This window comes from Podarcis vaucheri (assembly GCF_965113315.1).
Source record: "Podarcis vaucheri genome assembly, chromosome: 14".
NCBI lineage: Eukaryota > Metazoa > Chordata > Lepidosauria > Squamata > Lacertidae > Podarcis > Podarcis vaucheri.
The window spans coordinates 41,602,710-41,623,301 of record NC_138752.1 but is presented as its reverse complement, the minus strand read 5'-3'; the positions used below and the strand labels follow the sequence as shown (position 1 = coordinate 41,623,301).

The 20,592-nt window shown below is 46.7% G+C and overlaps 1 protein-coding gene across 2 annotated transcripts; it reads left to right on the top strand.

Annotated features, from left to right (window-relative positions):
• Positions 1-1,469: 1,469 nt before the first annotated feature.
• GPR139 (G protein-coupled receptor 139) lies at positions 1,470-20,191 on the top strand. 2 transcript variants are annotated; one of them, XM_082199982.1, is made up of 2 exons: positions 1,470-1,909; positions 17,700-20,191. In XM_082199982.1, the coding sequence occupies exons 1-2, from the start codon at positions 1,804-1,806 to the stop codon at positions 18,632-18,634; spliced, it is 1,041 nt and encodes a 346-aa protein (XP_082056108.1). In that variant the 5' UTR covers positions 1,470-1,803; the 3' UTR covers positions 18,635-20,191. The 2 variants fall into 2 exon arrangements, with proteins under 2 accessions (XP_082056108.1, XP_082056109.1); XM_082199983.1 differs by lacking the exon at positions 1,470-1,909 and adding an exon at positions 8,475-8,520.
• The last annotated feature ends 401 nt before the right edge of the window (positions 20,192-20,592 follow it).

Below are 20,592 nucleotides of genomic sequence, written 5' to 3'. Positions count from 1 at the left end.
TTCTAAAAGTACACAAGCAGAAGGCCTGTTTAAGGATTTACCACCTTTCAATGTTATGATTCAAAGCGGTCTGAGGATGAGGCGATTAATCTGGCAACATCCCAGTGGGTTGCCCCCCCCAAAAAAAAAATGAAAAGGGGAACAGGTCCTTAATTCTCCCTGCTCTTCGGCTCCAGCATATTTCACCGCTGAAATATGAGCAACTCCACTTGGCTGAGATGGAACGAGAAATTTCCTCCCAAGAGTTAGGGAAGATGCCCATAACTCACAGAGAGCACAGTAAGTTAAAAGTTTTCCTTTCCCTTTTGAAAAATGACCTCTCTGCTTTGATCACGTGTTCAGTTTATTGCCATACATGGACTCCTCTCCTCCCAACGTATTTGATAGGACTAGTTCACAGATCAGGGTAGAATGCCAGGTTGCAGATTCAGCTCCTTGTTGTCCCCATTATGTGCCTTAGATCTTGGGCAGCTGCAGCTGCTGCCAGTCAGTGGAGAGGCGACTGGGTTAGGTGAACAAATATTCTGTCTTGGTATAAGCCTAGAGCCGATTCCTTTGTAAAACGATAGCAAAGACCACAAAGGAGACAGCGTGGAACATGAGAAGCCACCTTACACTTGTCTAGCTCAATACTCAATACTGTCTACACTGACTGGCAGCTACTCTCCAGGACAGAAGTGCCTCAGCTGGGGATGGAGAGCCACAGCATTAGCTTCCTGGTGGGTGCCTTGCTGCCACTTACAAGGAAGATGAGAAGGAGGGGAGGGGCGGCCCCAGTGGCGTAGCGTGGGTTGTCAGCACCCGGGGCAAGGCAAGTAATTTGCGCCCCCTAACCCGTGGATTTGCGCCCCCTAACCCTAACCCCCAGATGTTGCGCCCGGTGCAGCCAGCCCCCCCTGCACCCCCCATGCTACGCCACTGGGCGGCCCAGACGCCAGCCTGCTGTGGGTGCATTGCCAGTAGTGCTTGATTGGCACCTTGCCCTCCCTGCTGCCTCACTCCTTTGTGGGGATCCCTTCAACAACAACAAAACATGCAAATTGAAGACCCTTTTTGATTTGCTAGATCTGACTTCTGCTTCTTTCCTTCTAGAAACAGTAGCTGAGGGGCCTATCAACGAAGGAAGATAGATCAGGGGGCAGTTGCTCTTAGTAGTAGAAGACGGTGAAGTCTTCATTGGAGCTTTTTCAGCAGAAGTTGGATGGTCGTCTGTCAGTTGTGGTTCCCTGCATTGCAGGGGAGTTGAACTAGGTGGCCTTTTGGGGTGTGAAGTCCAATTCCACGATTCTATGGCGGGGATGAAAAGCACCAACGCTTCCAACCAACCAAAGAGACTGCCTGGAATGGGTGGTCCTTAGGACCCCGAGGACAGACCGGGAACACTGTGTGTGTGTGTGTGTGTGTGTGTGTGTGTGTGTGTGTGTGTGTGTGTTTATCTGTCTGTAATTCGAAGGTGGGCAGCGCCAGCCAGCACTGCGCTGCCTGGGGAAACTAATGATAAGCGCCTTAACCCTTTGCGCGACAGGCAGCTGCAGAAAAAAAGAAGATCCCTCCTCCTTCTCCTTCTCCTCCTCCTCTACCCTCCCCTTACACCGGCTAGGAAGACCATGTGCTGCCGTCGCTACTGCTGCTCCCTCCTCCAGCGACTGGCGGAGAGACTGCCGAGCGTCTTCCCCGCGACAGGTGCTGCTGCCGGCTCTCTCCCGCGGCTGATGCTGGGATGCAGAGCGTTGGGTCTGGGAGGCTGATTCTGCCCTCCATCCTTCCTGAGCGCTGCGAGGGGACCCGGGAGGTGCACGTCCAATGGAGCAAGACTACATCCACATGCACAATGGCTCTCTGCACGGCTGTGGCTTAGGATACATACCTGTCGTCTACTACAGCTTGCTTCTTTGCCTGGGGCTACCAGGTAAGGCATCACTTGATGGGGGAGAAGAGAAGAGAGCGGGGAGCGGGGAGGCTGGTCCAAGTCCCAGGACGCTACCTGGACCACTCTAGAGAGGGAGCGATTCGATGGCAGCCCATCAAAACTTGGCGCCTGGCTTTAAGTTCCTCCGTGACCAATGGCTTTCCCCTACCCAACCCCACAACTACTATTGTGACTCTTTAAGGATGTGTGGGGCAGGGGGCAGGGAGGTGGTCCTAACAAAAAGGTTTTTTTGGGGGGAGGGGTCATAGTCCCTGTGCAGAGGACACAGTGACTGGTTTCCATGAAAAAGGACCCTGCTGGGGCTCAAGTATAGGTGCCGGGGCTGAGACTTGGGGAGACCCCTCAATAAATCCCCACTGGGGAGCCAACAACAGACAGACAAGGGAGGATGGAGTGGGAGAGAAAGAAGAGAGTCAGGGGCAGGTGAGGTGTGTTAACTCTGCAAAGTTGGGGTTTAGCAAGTCTTATTGGTAAGTATCCTGCCTCCGATCAAAAGCCAATCTGGTCCAGCCTCCTGCTTTGAACAGTGGCCAGCCAGATGCCTCTGGGAAGCAGGGCATCAAAGAAGCAGCCCTTTCTTGCTGTTAATCCCCCAGCAACTGGTGTTCAGTGATAGACTTCCCCTGAATCTGGAGGTTTTGTTTAGCCACCATCATGACTTTATAGCCATTGATAGGGTGGTTACCTCCGTGATTTTGTCTAGTCCTTCTTTTGTTAAGAAGTCCCCATCCAGTGCCTTCCAAACCATGTCCCGATAAGACTAAAGCGGCTTGCAGCACTCTTTTATGCAGAGTGATTCGGATAAGTCAATGGGGGCAGATCTCGCCCACAATTACAGCCTGTGTATGCTTACAGGTTTCCTGGCATGCTGTTTTTGCCTCCCAACAAATGAGCTGTCCGTGGTGCTGACACAGCAATGACTGCTTTGAGAGAACACTTTTCTGGCTCACGGTTCAAACGCATCAACTCCGTCTGCCAGAGAAGTGGCTTGACAGTTGTTGGGGGTTTTTTTAAAAAAAAATGCTTGGCAGATGCAAGGGAAATATGGGGTAAGGGGGAGAGAACAATAATATTGCTCATAATACCTGTGAAAATTAGAAATGCAGACCTCCAAGACAACCTTTGCAGGTGAGCCTCATTACTTGTGAACCATTAAGCTAATTCTTTAGAGAGCGAAGCCTTCTCTGAGCACAACCGCAGGGGCTTTGAAGCCTTAGAATCCCAGGGTTAAGGTCTTGTATGTGTGAAATTGTAGCGAAATGGCTTATTATACTGGAAACTGCCCTGTGACCCTCGAATTAAGGGCAATATATAAATTTAATAAATAAAATAAATAATAAACAGCAAGAAGGAATACATATATATATATATCCAGGGTGCTTTTAAGTCTGGGCAGAAGAACTTCCTCTCTACTGAATAACCACACCCTGACCAATTGCACTTAGAGGTTTTCATTTCTTAAGTAAACCAAGTGGATTAATGCTCTAGAGAGAATTAGCCTTGTTAGGATAGAGGTGTTCAGTGTGAAAAATGAGCCGCTATGGAGAACTGGCAAAACATTTCACCCACATCACTCAGCAAGCTCCTTTGCTACATTTTTTGTCCTGCACTTCACCCAGGGAGCACGGGATGGCATTGATAACCTTCCCCCTTTTCATTCGCCCAACAATCCTGTGAGGGAAGAGTGGCCAGCCCAAGGTCACTCAGTGTGTTTTGTTGCAGAGGGGAGATTAGAGCCCAAGGCTGCAATCCTATCTACACACTTTCCTGGGAGGTAAGTCCTATTCAACTCAATGGGCTTTACTTTTCAGTCAGATATGGATAGAATTCCACTTGCAAGCCTCTGCAGGGCAAGTCCAGCCCTTTAGCCACTACTCTGTCTGCCTCTCCACTCAGATTGTGGACAAAATAGGATTAGAGCTGCAGAAAAATCACATCATCCATTTGCCACCCCTGTGGATTTTATAACCAGATCATTTTAATAAGATCTGGTGGTCTGCTTTCAAAAAAAACTGGTGGTAAAAAGTGCAATTCAACAGCCACAGAATCTAAAATTCAGACAGTTAACCTGCATAAACCAGCTTCAGAGTTATAACTTGACCAGTAAACTTCCAGACATTTCATGGGGGTTGCAAAATGCAGAATGTCTTCCTTTTGAAAGAAAAAATTAGTGATTCCTTAAAATCACTGCATACCTGCCGTGAAAGAGCTTCCCATATGGGGGGTGCCCTTTTCTTTTTCTATGCACATCATACTTTCCCTCCCAGCCCTGCCCTCCAGTTCAATTAAGTAACATTAACAGCACAATCCTATACATGATAGCTCAGTCGGTTGAACATGGGACTCGTAATCTAAGGCTTCTGGGTTCAAGCCCCATATTGGGCGAAAGAGTCCTGCATTTCAGGAGGTTAGAACAGATGATCCGACTATGATTCTATGCCCAGCCCAACTGAGTTCAATGAGGCTTATTCTCAGGTAAGCAGATATATATAGGATTGCAGCCTAAATGGGTTGTTCTGGATTTTGCTTTTGCTTTTTAGTAAGACTTCTTAACCACTCTTCGCCATAAAATCCCAGAGCGGCTTACAACAATGAAGCAATACGCAGTTATAGAAACAGATAAAACCATTATGATGATGGAGGAGGCAAAAGTTTTCCAAATGGAACAGGGTGGTATGAATTTGACAAGAGAAGCTGGATCCCACAAAACAAAACTCGCCGACTCTCAGAGGCTAAGCTAAGGAGGTGTGTGTTGGGAAAGCTGTACAATGCTTTCTCAACACATCTCCATGAGGAGGGAGTTCCACAGTATAGGAGCTGCCACAGAAAAAAAAGTCCTCTCCCAGACCACGCTTCCCTACAGTACTGAGGGTGGCAGAACTACCAAAAGAGACCCCCTCTTAACACCTGAGAAGATCAGAAGGGATGGAAATGGCCTTTCAGATATTTGGGACCCAACCTTTTGAAAGCTTTCTGGGATTGTAGCAGGATTATGAGGTTCCTACTTTAGAGTACGCACGCCAGACAACCGCTGGATCCTTTTGAGTTGGGTCCATTAAGTGGGGAATGGGGAAGAAGTTTGTTTGTTTGTTTGTTTGTTTGTTTGTTTGTTTGTTTGTTTGTTTGTTATTGGATTGACATACTGCCTTCTGGCCAAAGCGGTTTGCTGCTTGAACATGAGAGCAGATACAAAGACTGACAGAATCCTCTCGTGCCAAGAGGGAGATGATGGGGTACGTGCTTCCTGGCCCGGTGTTCCTTTCTTCTGCCTCCCCCCAGGGTTTGCAGCCCCCACGGGAGGTAGGATAGGAAAGAGCTTATTTAAAGGCTAACCTCCCAAACTCACACTTTCTGAAACAGTGAAAGAACCTAAACGCAGTCATCCTTAGAAACCTGTTCTTCTCCATATTTTGCAGCGCAGTTCTCCTGCCAAGTAATGTGTACCAAAATGCATCCACTGAGATAAAGTATCCAACTTTCAACATCGTCATGAAAATAACATGTAAAAATGCATGTATTAGGCAAAAATCCATACTGAAATGCTGATAATTTTCACAAGGACTTTCTCCCACCCCCGAGGGAATTCAGAGAATGATGTGGAACTCAGCTAATATTTCTGATGTCTAAACCACAGAGCCTAGAGCTTGCTGATCAGAAGGTCGGCGGTTCGAATCCCCGTGACGGGGTGAGCTCCCATTGCTCGGTCCCTGTTCCTGCCCACCGAGCAGTTCGAAAGCACGTCAAAGTGCAAGTAGATAAATAGGTACTGTTGAAACGGCGTTTCCATGCGCTGCTCTGGTTCGCCAGAAGCAGCTTAGTCATGCTGGCCACATGACCCGGAAGCTGTACGCCGGCTCCCTCAGCCAATAAAGCGAGATGAACACCGCAACCCCAGAGTTGTCCATGACTGTACCTAATCATCAGGGGTCCCTTTACCTTTACCTTTAAGTTGTTTTAAACTATTTTTAATGTTGTGTTTCGATGTTGTAACCCACCCTGGGACCTTACAGTGAAGGGTGGCGAAATGATGATGATGATGGTGATGATGATGATGTTAAGATTGGGGAAATGAGGTACTGAGAGAAACCAGAACAGACAGATTCACCCATTCCCAACTGACCGCCTTATATTGAGTCAGAAGACAGTTTCATCTAGCTAACTACAGGCTACACTAACTGGCAGGGTTTCAGCAGCAGAGACTCCCAGCCCTCCATGGAGGAGCTGGGGACTGAACCTAAGACCTTCTTCATGCCAAGCAAATGCTCCACCACTGAGCTCCACCCTTCCCTGGTGACCACAGAAGGCTGACTATTTGGGGTGCAGGTAAAAAAAAAAATGGGCAGGAAAGGGAGTATTGTGGGAAGGAGCATGGCTGCCTGGCTTGAGCAATGGCTAGGAGCACTCCAAGCTGCAACATTTTGTTGCAGGTTCCACTAGTAAGGTTGGGTCAGGACCTGATCCAAGGTGAGTCACAACAGGAGCATGACCACCATGCAAATATATGGTAAGAAATTAAGAAATTGGTCCCTAAAGGTTAAACTGGTCTAGAGATACCCAGTGGAAGGGAGGTGACCTCGAGGGACCTTTGCAAAGGAACCAGCAGGAGGGGCATTGTTAACTGAGGGGTTTTTTTTGGGGGGGGGATTCCCAGCAATGGACCACATCAGCCAGTAGACAAACACCAGAGCACAGGCACTCTAACAGCTGCTTCCGCTGCAACTGAAGCAGACTAGACCAGTGTTTCCCAAACTTTTTTGGGCAACGGCACACCTGTTTACTGAAAAAAATCTCGCGGCACACCACCATTACAGCCCCGTGACGTCAGCGCGCAGCGTCACGCCGGGAGGGACGCACGAAAGTGAAAGTTTTTTCCCTCCCCCTTGCCAGGGAACCTCCAAGCTTTGGGGGTGGGAGGAGGCAGCAGAGCGAGGGACTGAGGGACGGCGGCAACTGAGGCGGCGGCGGCTGTTGTGGTGGTGGCGGCGATAGCGGGCGGAGGAGGGGGTGGCGGCGGGGCTTGAGGAGCCGTCGCTGGGAGTTGCTGCTGCTGTTGTTGCTGCTGCTGCCCGGACATGCCGGCCTCCTCCTCCTCCGCTGTCTCGCGCTCCTCCCTTTTGCACGCGCTGCCCCGCCGCTCGGCACCACCACCGCGGAGCCGCCCCCGGCTCGACGCGGATCCTCGCCGCCGCCGCCTCTCACCGCCCGACTCGCCCGCCTCCCTCCCACGGCACACCAGCCAATGTCTCATGGCACAGTAGTGTGCCACGGAACACCAGTTGGGAAACACTGGACTAGACAGCCAACCTTCTTAGCAGCTAGACCAAGTCCTGAAGATTTTGAGGAGGCTTAATTAACAACTCCCTCTCAGAAATGATATACACTCTCTAAAGTGCCTCCCCCTCCACAGACACACTTACAGGACCATTAAATCCAGAGTTTACAATTAGCTAGCTGCACTGCTGGTGGGTTTTCAAGATCATCAAGATGACCTCTTGTTCTCTGCCTGTTTTGTGGATCTGGAGAGGATTTCATTATGTCAAGCACAGCCAAACCTTCCAGAGTAGCTAAATGATGTGTTTTTAAAACACCATTCATTATAGAAAGAAAATCTGCTGCATATTGATCTGGCTGGGCAAGCAAGGCTTTGGAAGCACCGTGTCGTTTGCATCATCTTTATTTGTCAATGATTAATAGATAAAGATATATAGGAGATGCTCGCCCTTGCCTAATAGCATATCATTGAAATGCAAGGATGACGGCTCTGCTTACTGACTTACAAATCCTTTGCTCAATGTGGAAGCGCTGCTGTTGCAAACAATACTTTATTGGCTCTTAAGCTGCAATTGCTCATTTTGGAAGCCGGCATTGCAAATTCTGCATTGCTGAGTAGTTAATCATGCCGTTGTTACTCTGCGTATATACACTGAAATATTAAGTATGCCCCCTCTCCCTCCCTCTCTCTCCCTCCTTCCCTGCCTCCCTCTCCCTCTCTCCACCTCCCTCCTTTCCCATCTGGAATTGTATGCCAAGAATTCAGATGAAATGTTCCTAGAGGGGGAGAGGAAAGCAGAATGGATATGTCCACCTAGCAGATTCGCTCTGGCTATAATCGAGCATCTTTTTTCCTCAGTATCTGAGGATGGGGGCAGGGAAGGGGAACCTCCTACAAAAGGGGAGGGTTAGGTCTGCCTCTTGGGTCTCCTCTCACACAGGAGCCAGGGTAGCTGTTGACAGAATTGATCGAGTCCACCTTAAGAAGCTGAGTGCAGGAAGTTAATAGAAAGCAATCAGGCACACCATCTGTATCTTCCTGAAAAGAGCTGGGTGACAAGGAACATAGGAAACTGCCTTATAGTGAGGCTGGCCATTGTGTCCATCTAGCATGGCAGTGGTGGCTGGTGCCCACTGGGGCTGGCAGGGCGAAAGGCAGGGAGCCCAAACAGGAGGGGGGAGCCACAGCCAATGACAGACTGAGCCAGCATATTCTAGTGTTATCCCCATCCTCCTCTCTGCTGAATTCTGCAGCAGCAAAACTAAGGACTAAGGAGGAGGAATCTGACAGCCACAACCACCCGCTGGAATGGTTGCAGGTGAGAAGGCAGACAAGTAAGAGCTGGCTGGGGTTTGTGGGGCAGTTCCCTGTTTTCCCCAATGGACCAGTCTGCACTGCAGCTCTACAATGATCAGCAGGGTTCCAGGCAAAAGACATTCCCAGCCCTAGTAGCTGGAGATGCCAGGAATTAAACCTGGGACCTTCAGAATACAAGGCAGACACCCTGGCACTGAGCTACAGGCATCCCACTCTAGTAAGGCTTGGGGGAAATGGCTGAAGAATTCCCCCTTGGTTTCTTACCACTGCAAATATCGGATAGGTAGTTCTTCTGAAGGAACAGCAGCTTTAATGTGGCTTAAGCTCTCATGAGCTAGGGATGCGGGTGGCGCTGTGGGTTAAACCACAGAGCCTAGGGCTTGCTGATCAGAAGGTCTGTGGTTCGAATCTCCGTGATGGGATGACCTCCCTTTGCTCGGTCCCTGCTCCTGCCAACCTAGCAGTTCAAAAGCACGTCAAAGTGCAAGTAGATAAATAGGTACCGCTCTGGCGGGAAGGTAAACGGCATTTCCATGTGCTGCTCTGGTTTGCCAGAAGCAGCTTACTCATGCTGGCCAGATGACCTGGAAGCTGTACGCCGGCTCCCTCAGCCAATAAAGCGATATGAGTGCCGCAACCCCAGAGTCAGTCACAACTGGACCTAACGGTCAGGGGTCTCTTTACCTTTTAAGCTCTCATGGTCTAGGGTCAGATTCATAAGGGATGTGCAAGTATCTCTCTGTGTGATACACATGTACACACAAACACACATGTTCCCTCTCCTTGGACAACATTGGTAGCCTGTATTTCTGCAGAGGCTGAATTCATTCCTTTAGGAGCGAGGGCACGGCTAACGAAGGGATCAAAAGAGACCACAAGGATTCCACGCACGACAACGCCAGTGCCTTTGCTGCATGCCCTTCCACAGCCTCAATTCGGGAATGTCATCTGAGGACAGGGTTTCCATTGCTAGACTCCATGGCTGTACATGTACAGTATGCTGAACATGGTAGAAATGTGAGGATTTCATTTCAGGCTTGCGATGAGACAAGGACGGCTTGAGCCGCTGAGTTATTGGCAGGGAGGCTTTGTGCAGATGTGCTGGGGAACAGGACATTTATCTAAGGCAGGGGTGGGCAGATGGTAGATCTGGTCCGGCTAGTAAATTGCTGGGTGATCTGCATCGGCGAAAGGTTTCTGGCTTCCAGTTGCACACAGCAACAACCAAAGCCTCTCTCCACCACCCTTAAATTGGGCAGCTGGAAATCTCCAACGTAGATTTCAATGTGCATTTGGAGGTTGTCTCACTGTACGAAAGGGGCCGTAGCTCAGCGGTAGAACATCTCCCATGCATGCCAAAAGCCCCAAACTAGCATCTCCAAGTAAGACAAATATAGAGATATATGGAGGACAATGGCTACCAGCCATGATGACTATGTTCATCGGAGGCAGGAATGCTTCTGAATGCCAGTTGCTAGAAACTGCAAGAAAGGAGAGAGTTCTTGCTTGTGGTTGGCTCCTGTGAGAACAGAATGCTGGACTGAATGGGCCATTAGCCAGATCCACCAGGGCTCTTCTCATGTTCTAAACAAACTACAGCTCCCAGAATTCCTTGGAGGAATCCATGACTGTTTAAAGTGGTGTCATCATCTTTTAAATGTATGGTGTGAATGTGGCGGTATATAGGAGAAAAGCTATGACAAACCTAGACAGCATCTTAAAAAGTAGAGACATCACCTTGCCAACAAAGGTCCGTATAGTTAAAGCTATGGTTTTCCCAGTAGTGATGTACTGAAGTGAGAGCTGGACCATAAAGAAGGCTGATCGCCGAAGAATTGATGCTTTTGAATTATGGTGCTGGAGGAGACTCTTGAGAGTCCCATGGTCTGCAAGAAGATCAAACCTCTCCATTCTTAAGGAAATCAGCCCTGAGTGCTCACTGGAAGGAGAGATCGTGAAGCTGAGGCTCCTATACTTTGGCCACCTCATGAGAAGAGAAGACTCCCTGGAAAAGACCCTGATGTTGGGAAAGGTGGAGGGCACAAGGAGAAGGGGACGACAGAGGACAAGATGGTTGGATAGTGTTCTCGAAGCTACCAGCATGAGTTAGACCAAACTGCGGGAGGCAGTAGAAGACAGGAGTGCCTGGCGTGCTCTGGTCCATGGGGTCACGAAGAGTCGGACACGACTAAACGACTAAACAACAACATAGGCACTTTGATAATGAGTTCACCGTCAGTATATAAGAGATGAAAGAGGGAGAATGATAATGTTTCTCTCTGTCTGCTTTCTCTATGTGGCAGCTAGAATGGAGATCAGTGATGGGGAAAGCTTTGCCTGATGAATTTCTGCCTGTCAGAGAAGAGCAGACGCCTTGGGTTGCAGGACTGACAGATATTGAAAAGCAATTTATTATTCCTTCACATCAAGCAGGGCTTGTGAAAATTGTGCCAAATGATAATGCTCTGAGGCTCAGAAAGAGGGACAAATAACGGCTTATGTGGTTAAAGTGAGATAGTGTCTATTTTTGTTGCAAGGGTAAAAGATCCATAAAAATGGCTCGGAGGGAGGTTAAAAAAGTAGCAGGTGGCAGGAAGGAGTATGCATTAAAGACACTTAGCCCTGGTCAATACCATGAGTCTGGCAAGAGTGTCTGCTAAGCTGCCACTGTTTTAAAATACAATTTCCAGGGGGTGGAAGAGCTGTGACGGCAGATGCTGTTTAATTTCAGGCAGCAGGGAAACAGCAGCACGTTGGGCACAACTTGGAAGTAGCCTGTGGTCTCGAGCTTTGAGTTTCTGCAAGGAAGCGCCCGCTGATTGTTTCGCTAAGCCAAGGTCAGAGCAGTGATCGCCAGCTGCTGAAATGAGTGCGGCACATGATGTTGGAAGTACAGCCATTTTGCACAGTAATAACAACCTCGAAGAAGTCTTATGTCCAACAGGCATGCCTGGATTCCTCGCACTGCATGGTATCAGCACATGGATGGACAAAATGTGCTCGTGGGAAGTAATCCCCATGAGGATCGTTCAAATGAGATGGGTTTGTTGAACCTGGAGAAGAGAAGGCTTAAGGGGAGACACACCTGGTGCCTTCAAATATCTGAAAGGCTGTCACATGGAGGAAGCAGACTTCTTCTCTGTGCACCTCTGTGTTGCTCAGAGTGCAGGATTAGAGCCAATAGGTGGGGGCTGCAAGGAGAAGATTTTGGCTAAACATTAGTAGGAGGTTCCTAACTGTTCATCAGTGGTATGGATTGCCTAAGGAGGTGTGGGCTCTTCTTTGCTGGAGGTATTTAAGGAGAGATGGGGCAGCTTCTGGGATGCTGTTGTTCCAACATCCCTGCATTGAGCAGGTAGTTGATCTCGATCCTTTGGCCTGCCAGACATCCTTTGTCTACAGTTTACATAATCTGGCCACTGGCCATGTTGGTTGCTGGAGGGCCACAGGTTTCCCATCCCTGGACTAGGTAAGAACATTAGAAGAGCCTAATGGGTCAGGCCAAAGGTCCAGCATTGTGTTCTCATAGTGTCTATGGAAAGCTCACAAGTAGGATATGAGTGCAGTAGCAAATATGGAGACACAGGGCTTGCTGTCTTTGCGAATTTCAATGGTCTCCACTGGGTTATTTTAGAATTTTCCTACTTTAAGCATTTCCCTCCTTGGAATAAAATTGCATGTCTGCAAAAACTGAGGTTCCCCCAAATCAGTTCATCCCTGCCTCTTGTGCTTTTGTGACTTTAGCTTCCATGCCTGGGCATTTGAAACAGAAGGAATGGTTAGCAGCATAGCTGAATTTTATTTTTTTTCCCTGTTGCAGGTCTATCTGATTAACAGAACCTACATACATTGCGCGCACACACACACAATGTTCTAAAAGGCATTGTTTGGTGCAAGGTTTTGCTGCAAAGAGTGATGGATTGTGGTCCAACTTGGGAAAGGAAAGATGACCTCGGGACTTGGATCGGGGATGGAGGACAGGTTGGATGAGTCAGTTGTTTGGCAGCCAACTTTTTCCTTCCCTTGCCTCGGGCACTGTTATATATCCACATGGCAAGCACATCAATTAACAACAAAAGCGCTGGGCAATTCCCCCCCCCCTTTGTACGAGATGCTCAAGCTGCAACAGAGAAGGAAACCAGGACTCTGCTAGATCATTGCTTCTCAAACTATCTGAGGGCAAAAAAATTATTACCGGTGTGCCAGGGACTGGTGCCACATTTGGTCCCTGAATTGTCCCACCCAAACTGGGCTGTGGTGGAGTCGCTGCAGGCTAGCACCCAATGGCCTGTGGACCAGCACTGGTCTGCAGGCCAGCACTTTGAGTATCACAGCTCTAGATGGCCTGCTTATTGAGCACTGATCCTGATTTGCTTGCACAAAGCTTCCAGGGAGGTGAGGGCAGAGGAGAAATTCAGTTCAGTTCATCTTTAAAGGTGAACCTTCCTAACTTGCTCTGGCAATATGTAAACTCGAAACACCCCAGTCCTCCAGAATTCACACTTCTTGGGATTTTGCAATGCAAATCTCTCACTGAGGTGTCAAAATTTGCATGTGCTTGGGTTAAGTATGCATATATATGCTTGTATTCACTCTAAAAATGCAATATATTAGGGGAGATTGCTTTGCAAAAGTATGTGTCAATTAGGCAAAATGACATACAAAAATTGTGTATATGAAGAGAAATATTTGCTTTAAATGCTGATGAATTTTCATGGGGGCTTGCTTTTTTAAAGAAAAAAATGCAAACTGATGTGGAAGAGCTGGATTTAATATTGGGAAAATGTTGTAGTAGTAATTTTAATTGTTTAGCTATAAGGCATAACAACAATAACAACCGTACAGAATTGAACCACAAATCTGGCTCTTAATTTCCTGACTGCCAACATAAACAGAGAAACACACAAAGTAACATGGTTTTACAGCAAACAAACAAAAAACAAAAACAAAAAACCCCACATGAACTCATTTGGTGTAACACAATTCTTATTGTGGCTATACTCAGACAGATTTTTCGTCTTCATGGCGAGCTTTAGAAAAGAACACCGGGTAATATACTCCTCTATTGCTGTTTTGCAGAACGCAGAGTAATTTCTTATAGCAGCCATCAAGAAAGTCAGAGGGCATAACACTAGGGCTTTGTTCTGTGAAAGCAATTCTACATGAAGCCCTAGCAATTAACTTCAAATAGTTAGCTGCCCTGATGGTCTGTCTAAATACATGGATTCATTGGGAAAATGAGAAACTGAGAGAAACCAAAACTGACACATTGCTGCATCCAGCTACTGTTGGACAGCTCTTACCACCAGAAAGCTCTTCCTAACATTTAGTCAGAGTCTCCTTTCTTGTCCTTCGGAGCCGTTCGTTCAGGTCCTACCCTCCAGAGCAGCAGAAAGCAAACTTGCTCTGTCTTCCATGTGACAACCTTTTAGATATTTGAAGATAGCTATCATATCTCCTCCCAGTTCTCCTCTTTTCCAGGCTAAACATACCCAGCTCCTTCAACCATTCCTCATAAGGCTTGGTTTCCAGACCCTTGATCATCTCGTTCGCCCTCCTCTGTAGCTCTGTAGACGTTCCAGCTTGTCAACATCCTCCTTAAACTGTGATGCCCTCTGCAGACTATATCCTTTATTGAAAATACATTCTGATTTGTTTGTGGGGCATAAATGCATCTTTCACCCCACACTTCTCAGTGCATTTCCCTATCTGCAAAAAGGTCCGTTGGCTTGCTTCTCAAAGGGGATTTGCTGTGCTAGGGTGACAAGACTGGTTTGACCCACTTTAATTGCACAGACCTAACTTTCCAGTATGCACTTGAATTCCTCTTGCAAAATACCGACGGTCTCCAGGCGCTCTTCTTCTTCACTCAGACAATAGGAAACAGACAGCTCTTGTGCATCTCAGACTTGCCACTTACTATCTGCACATGATTGTTGGGAGAAAGGTGCATCATTTCCATGCAACTAAGGAGTGCTCTCTGTTCCTTTTGATGAGTGGAGGAAACTGCCGGCTATCTGCCAGCAGTCTGCCTGTGTTCATCCTTAGAGGGCATGCATCACACACTCGATTGCAGAGTGAAGAGAACAAGACCAGGCAATAGCTCATGCCTGAAATTCGTGGTATTTCAAGAGAGTCACACTGACATTTGCCTCTGGCAGGTGGCACCCATTCTGAAAACATGGACTTTCTTTGCTTGGTGAGGACTGATGCATCAGAAGGGATCGCAAAAGATCACTGACTTCTTGGGACAACGGGATAAACAGCCATCTTTGCCTAGGGATCTCACTTAATTCATAGACAGAAATATAAGAGGCTGCCTTGTTCCAGGTTAGACAATTAGGGTGCACACAACTTTCTTTGATGGAATGTAAGAGGCCCAGGTTAGACTATTTGCCCATCTATCCTGAAATTGTTTCCTGCAGGTCAGTGTCGGGGTCCAAGTTAGTGGAGTTTGCAACAAGTGTCAGGTGAGAGGCAAGGTCAGAGCAGTCCACGGTCAGGTTTGGCTGAGGCAGGAGATCTGGTAGTATGCAGAGCACAGAGTTGGTATATTATCTTTGTGGTTCTATATACTGATTTCCTTGCTTGCTTTTTGTTGGCTTCTTCAATAGTCAAAGAAACCCGTGGCAAACTACAAAGCCAGCTATATCAGAATCACCAATAAGACACATCTAAAAATGAATATATTGTGACTGTATTTTTTTAATAAAAAAGTGTTTTCTTTCATAGTGTCTGTAGACCTAGATTGAGCTAAAATGGATCTCCAGACCTAATGCAGAAGAGTTAGTGCAAGAAGCTTATGCCCTGGATTCCAGCGAGCCTTATCTCTCCCCTATCTTAATGACAAGTCTCTGGGCTTATTTGTTTTATCTATTTGTTTTATAGATGTTTATCTAGCTTTTCAGCAGACTTTTCTCACCAAGTGGCAAATGTAGCACACTTTAATGAAACATAAAAGCACAGTTTAAAACTTAACACCAACCTTAACAATAACCAACACAAACACACACACACATAACACCACAATTCACCAAGCACAGTCATGGAAAAAACACAATTTCAGCAGTGTGGAGGCAGTGTGGTGTAGTGTTTAGAGTGGCAGGCTGGGACCTGGGAGACCAGGGTTCAAATCCCAACTTGGCCATGATGTTCACTGGGTGACCTTGATCCAGTCATTGCCTCTCAGCCTATCCTAGCTCACTGGGCTGTTGTGGGAGATTAAATGAGCTATTAATGCAACAAATAAATTCATTCCACTTAAAATCAGTCTACAAAACATCAGTCCAGGGATGAGGCCTGCCTGAGCCGAGCCCCCTTGGAAGTTGGGACGGGGGAGAAATTTGGTTCAGTTTGTACCCAAAGGTGCATAGAATCTCATCTCCCCATCTCTGTTAAGAAACGGGCAGCTGCATTTCTTCCCCATGGTAGCTATTAGACCAAGCAGATCTAATAGCAAAATGTGTTAGATTGAGTGTTGAGAGACGGATTATGGGCAGCAATCGAAAGGATTTCCTTTAGCAAAGCGATGGTGCTCAACTACCAAGACATGCAGCTTTTTATTGGAAAATTACAGTGGACGCTCGGGTTGTTAACGTGATCCGTGCGGGAGGCACATTTGCAACCTGCAGTGTTCTCAAGCCGCAGCACTGCATCTGCACACGCGCGGGTCGCAATTTGGCACTTCTGCACATGTGCAAAGTGCGATTTAGTGCTTTTGCGCATGCGCGAACGCCAAAACCGGGAAGTACCATAATCTGTTCTGGTACTTCCGGGTTTGGCGCAGTGTGCAACCCAAAAACACATAACCTGAAGTGTTTGTAACCCGAGGTACCACTGTATCTCGCAATCCATTTAAGCACGAAAACCCCATTTTCAAAGCTGAGTAGGAACTGCTTCCGATGTAACAGAAAATCACAGTGAGCAAGAAGCTTAACAATAGAATCGTAGAATTGGAGAGTTGTAAGATACACCAAGGGTCATGTAGTCCAACCCTTTACAGTGCAGGAATCACAGCTAAAGCATCCTAGACAGAGGGTCACCCAACCTCTGTTCAAAAACCTCCAATGATGGAGAGTCCTCTACCTTCTGAGGGAGTCTGTTCCACCATTGAACAGCTCTTGCCATCAGAAAGTTCTTACTAATGTTTAATTGGAATCTCCTTTCTTGTAAATTGACTCCATTGGTTCAGCTTCTACCCTCTGGAGCAGCAGAAAGCAAGCTCCATCTTGGGAACATCTCAAGAGGCATCCAAATGCATAGAGACATACAGACTGATGGAGAAACAACTATCCAAAATATATTATGGAATATATTTCTGGGAAATGAAGCTTAAAGCGGCATTTAGAAATCTAAGAGGAAGAGCGGTAAATGTCAGGCCATAAGTGGCAAATAATATGCATTCAAGCTTTCACTAGAAGGTGCATATAAGGACATCATTTCTGTTGCTTCCATCATTTCCCTTGCTTCTTATTCAGAGGAATCCTCCTAATTATTCTTGATTGCTTTTTCAAGGCCAATCGGCACGATCTGGAGTTTAACATTAAATGTGGCGCATTTAGCTCCGCAGAAGTACTAATTGCTGTACACATATAAAAATGTCAATACTTGGCAGCATGCGCTGTTGGTAAACCAAACCTCTGCGCTTTTGTTCATGCACTAATTAAATGGGCTTCGGCAAGTGTGGGTGGGTAGAGATTTGCATGAGGCTGAGCCAGCACGTTTTGCGGGGAGGATGGAAATAAATCAGGGCTCAAATAAGGATCGTGTTCTGAAGGACCGTGTCCTGGATCCATGAAACACATCATCTTCCAACAGTGAGATCAGGAAACCTGTGGCCCTCCTGTTGTTGTTGGACTACAACTCCCATCAGCCTCTGCCAGCATGGGCAGTGATCAAAGATGATGGAGATTGTAGATCAGCAACATCTGGAGGGCACTGTTTCCTCACCTCTGATTTTGATTCGTAGACAAGTGCGTCCATGTTTTATTCCAAATCTCTACATCATACCCCATCCCTGAAATTAGGGATGCCAACCTCTGCTTGGAAAAGGACTCATAGGCAGGCAGGTGGGGGCTGAGGGCAGACTGGGGGGTGCAGAGCCCCATCAGTTCCAATGGACCTGGCTCTATTTCTCCTGTAAAGCTAACAAAACTCTCCTATCTCTCTCCCTCCCTTCAGCTAACATTTTGACCGTCATCATTTTGTCCCAGCTGGTGGCACGCAGGCAGAAGTCCTCCTACAATTACCTTTTGGCTCTGGCAGCCGCTGACTTGCTGGTGCTCTTCTTCATTGTCTTTGTTGACTTTTTATTGGAAGACTTCATCTTGAAAAAGCAAATGCCAGAGGTCCTGGACAAAATCATCGAGGTCTTGGAATTTTCGTCCATCCACACATCCATTTGGATTACTGTGCCGCTGACCATTGACCGCTACATTGCTGTCTGCCACCCTCTCAAATATCACACGGTTTCTTACCCAGCCCGCACTCGGAAAGTCATTGTCAGCGTTTATATCATTTGCTTTCTGACCAGCATCCCTTACTACTGGTGGCCCAATATTTGGAAAGAAGACTACACAAGCACACTGGTCCATCACATCCTCATCTGGATCCATTGTTTCACGGTCTACTTGGTGCCCTGCTCCATCTTCTTCATCTTAAATTCCATCATCGTGTGCAAGCTTCGCCAGAAGTGCAATTTCCGCCTGAGAGGCTATTCCACTGGGAAAACCACCGCCATCTTGTTTACCATCACCTCCATCTTCGCCATCCTTTGGGCTCCAAGGATTATCATGATCCTCTATCACCTTTACGTCTCGCCAATACACAACAGCTGGTCAGTCCACATTGTCTCAGATGTTGCCAACATGCTGGCGCTCCTGAACACGGCCATCAATTTTTTCCTGTACTGTTTCATCAGCAAGCGCTTCCGCACAATGGCAGCCACAACGCTCAAGGCTTTCTTTAAGTGCCAGAAGCAACCTGTCCAATTCTACACAAACCATAACTTTTCCATAACTAGCAGTCCCTGGATATCTCCAGCCAACTCCCACTGTATCAAAATGCTGGTTTACCAATACGATAAGAATGGAAAGCCTATAAAGATATCGCCGTGATAGTCACCCAAAAGGTTTCCCAGTGGAGGAAAGTTCTTTTCAAGCGATTATGTCAATGGGCTGCAACTGCCGGAGGAGCAATGGTCACTGCTAAGAGTGGCTATTGGATTTAATTTCTCTCCCAGAGTCAGGAGAGTTGGCTAGAACTGTTAACAGGACCCTTTGATATCGGGGAGACAGAAAGAGGCAGAGAAGCAGGCTACATCTCCTACAGGGCCTTGAAAAAAGAGGCTTTCAGAAGTGGCAGTTAGATGCCCGAGCACTGATGCCATGGAACATTGTTGGTGATAATAAGCCACTGAGAAGTGTACCTGAATGAACTTATGTTCTAAGCAAGCATACACCTGTACTGAACGTTTTCTCTCTATATATATACATATATAAATATATATTTGATGGGGTTATTTACATTATCTGCCTTCACTTGGTTGTTGTTTTTTTGTTTACAAAATGTCATGGAGTCCTGCTACATGGATTATTCCAATGTTGAAGACAAGAAGTGATCCATCTGCAAAGTATTGATTTGTATGGTGGCTCAGTGTGTCTTTTTAGGTTCTCTGGAGGAATGACACAGAACTGGAAGAAGCCATCCTGTGGCCCGCAAGACAACATGAGAGCTGTAACTTATCCTTTTCTCTACGAGTGCTGTGTTTCATGGAATGGTTGAGCACATTGTGCCAAGAGCAAGGAAGGGATTTCTTGAGCAGAGAACAAAAATAACATATCTGAGCATATATTTTTTAAAAGAACCTTTTTTGAAAATTCCATATTGAAGCTCACTAGGTGTTTTGATCCCTGGGCGATGCTGAATTATTTTGTGGTCTATATGGAGACAATAAATCTCACAGAAGCCCGAGGAGACAGCAAGACTTTCTTGAGTGGGCTCCTAATGGTTATTTGTACACATTTGAAAAAAAACAACACCTTGAATGTATGGAGAATGGGGTGCTTTTTGTTTTTTTTATGAGCTCCAGAATTAAATCATTCATCTTTCAGAGTTACCTCTCCCTCCCACTAAAAGGGGTTCGGAAGTAACATCCAAGAGACCTCATAGCTTAACAGTGACCAAGAAAGAATCACATTCTTTCAGCAGTATGGTTAGAACATTTTTAAATAAGCAAGTCCTTCAGAAGCCCAGCTTCAAAAGCATATGACAAATGACACCAGAGTTTCTGAGACGTTTGGGAAATGGTTGAGGGCAAAGTGTACTTCACGGCTTGCTGCTGAATAACTGCGTTGGTCAGTTAACTCTGGCCGTAAAGTACGGGGAATGTAACTCCTGGTGTGCTAAGCACCATCATAGGTGCGGGATTTCAGCAGACCTCCGCACACTGGACTGCATTGTTTCCTCACATGTCTCAATCACCTTGTTCATTGCTAGCCCAGTTCTTCCGTCTGTTGCTTTCAGGAACAGGAATATGAACCCCATGACAAAGAGTTGTGGAAGTGCATTGCTGGGGGCTGTGTGATATGCAGAGTCCACACTGCCAATCGGCAGCTATAAAGAAAGGATGTATTTGCAACCTTTTTGCAAAGGTGTATTATTATTATTATTATTATTATACTGAATTTAGGGAAGCTTTTAATATATGATGAATTATTGTGTTTTAATGTTTTGTTGGAAGCCACCCAGAGTGTCTGGGGAAGCCCAGCCAGATGGGCGGGATATAAATAATAAATTATTATTATAATTATTATTCAATACCGCCCTTCATCTGAAGATCTCAGGGCGGTTTTCAATCTAAAAACACAACAATGCGTTCACATAATAACAAATATAAACAATAACAAACACACACACACAGTTTAAAAGGTCATCGATTGTTTAATTAGCCAAAGGCCTGGTCAAAGAGGAATGTTTTTGCCTGGTGCCTAAAGATATTTAACAAAGGCGCCAGGCAAACCTCTCTGGGGAGAGCATTACACAAGCGGGGTGTATAGATTTGTGGCGGTGAAAA

Coding starts and splice junctions, on each gene's coding strand:
- GPR139 (XM_082199982.1), top strand. CDS start 1,804: ATGGAGCAAGACTACATCCACATGCACAATGGCTCTCTGCACGGCTGT. Junction 1,910..17,699: donor TCTTTGCCTGGGGCTACCAG/GTAAGGCATCAC, acceptor CCCTCCCTTCAG/CTAACATTTTGACCGTCATC.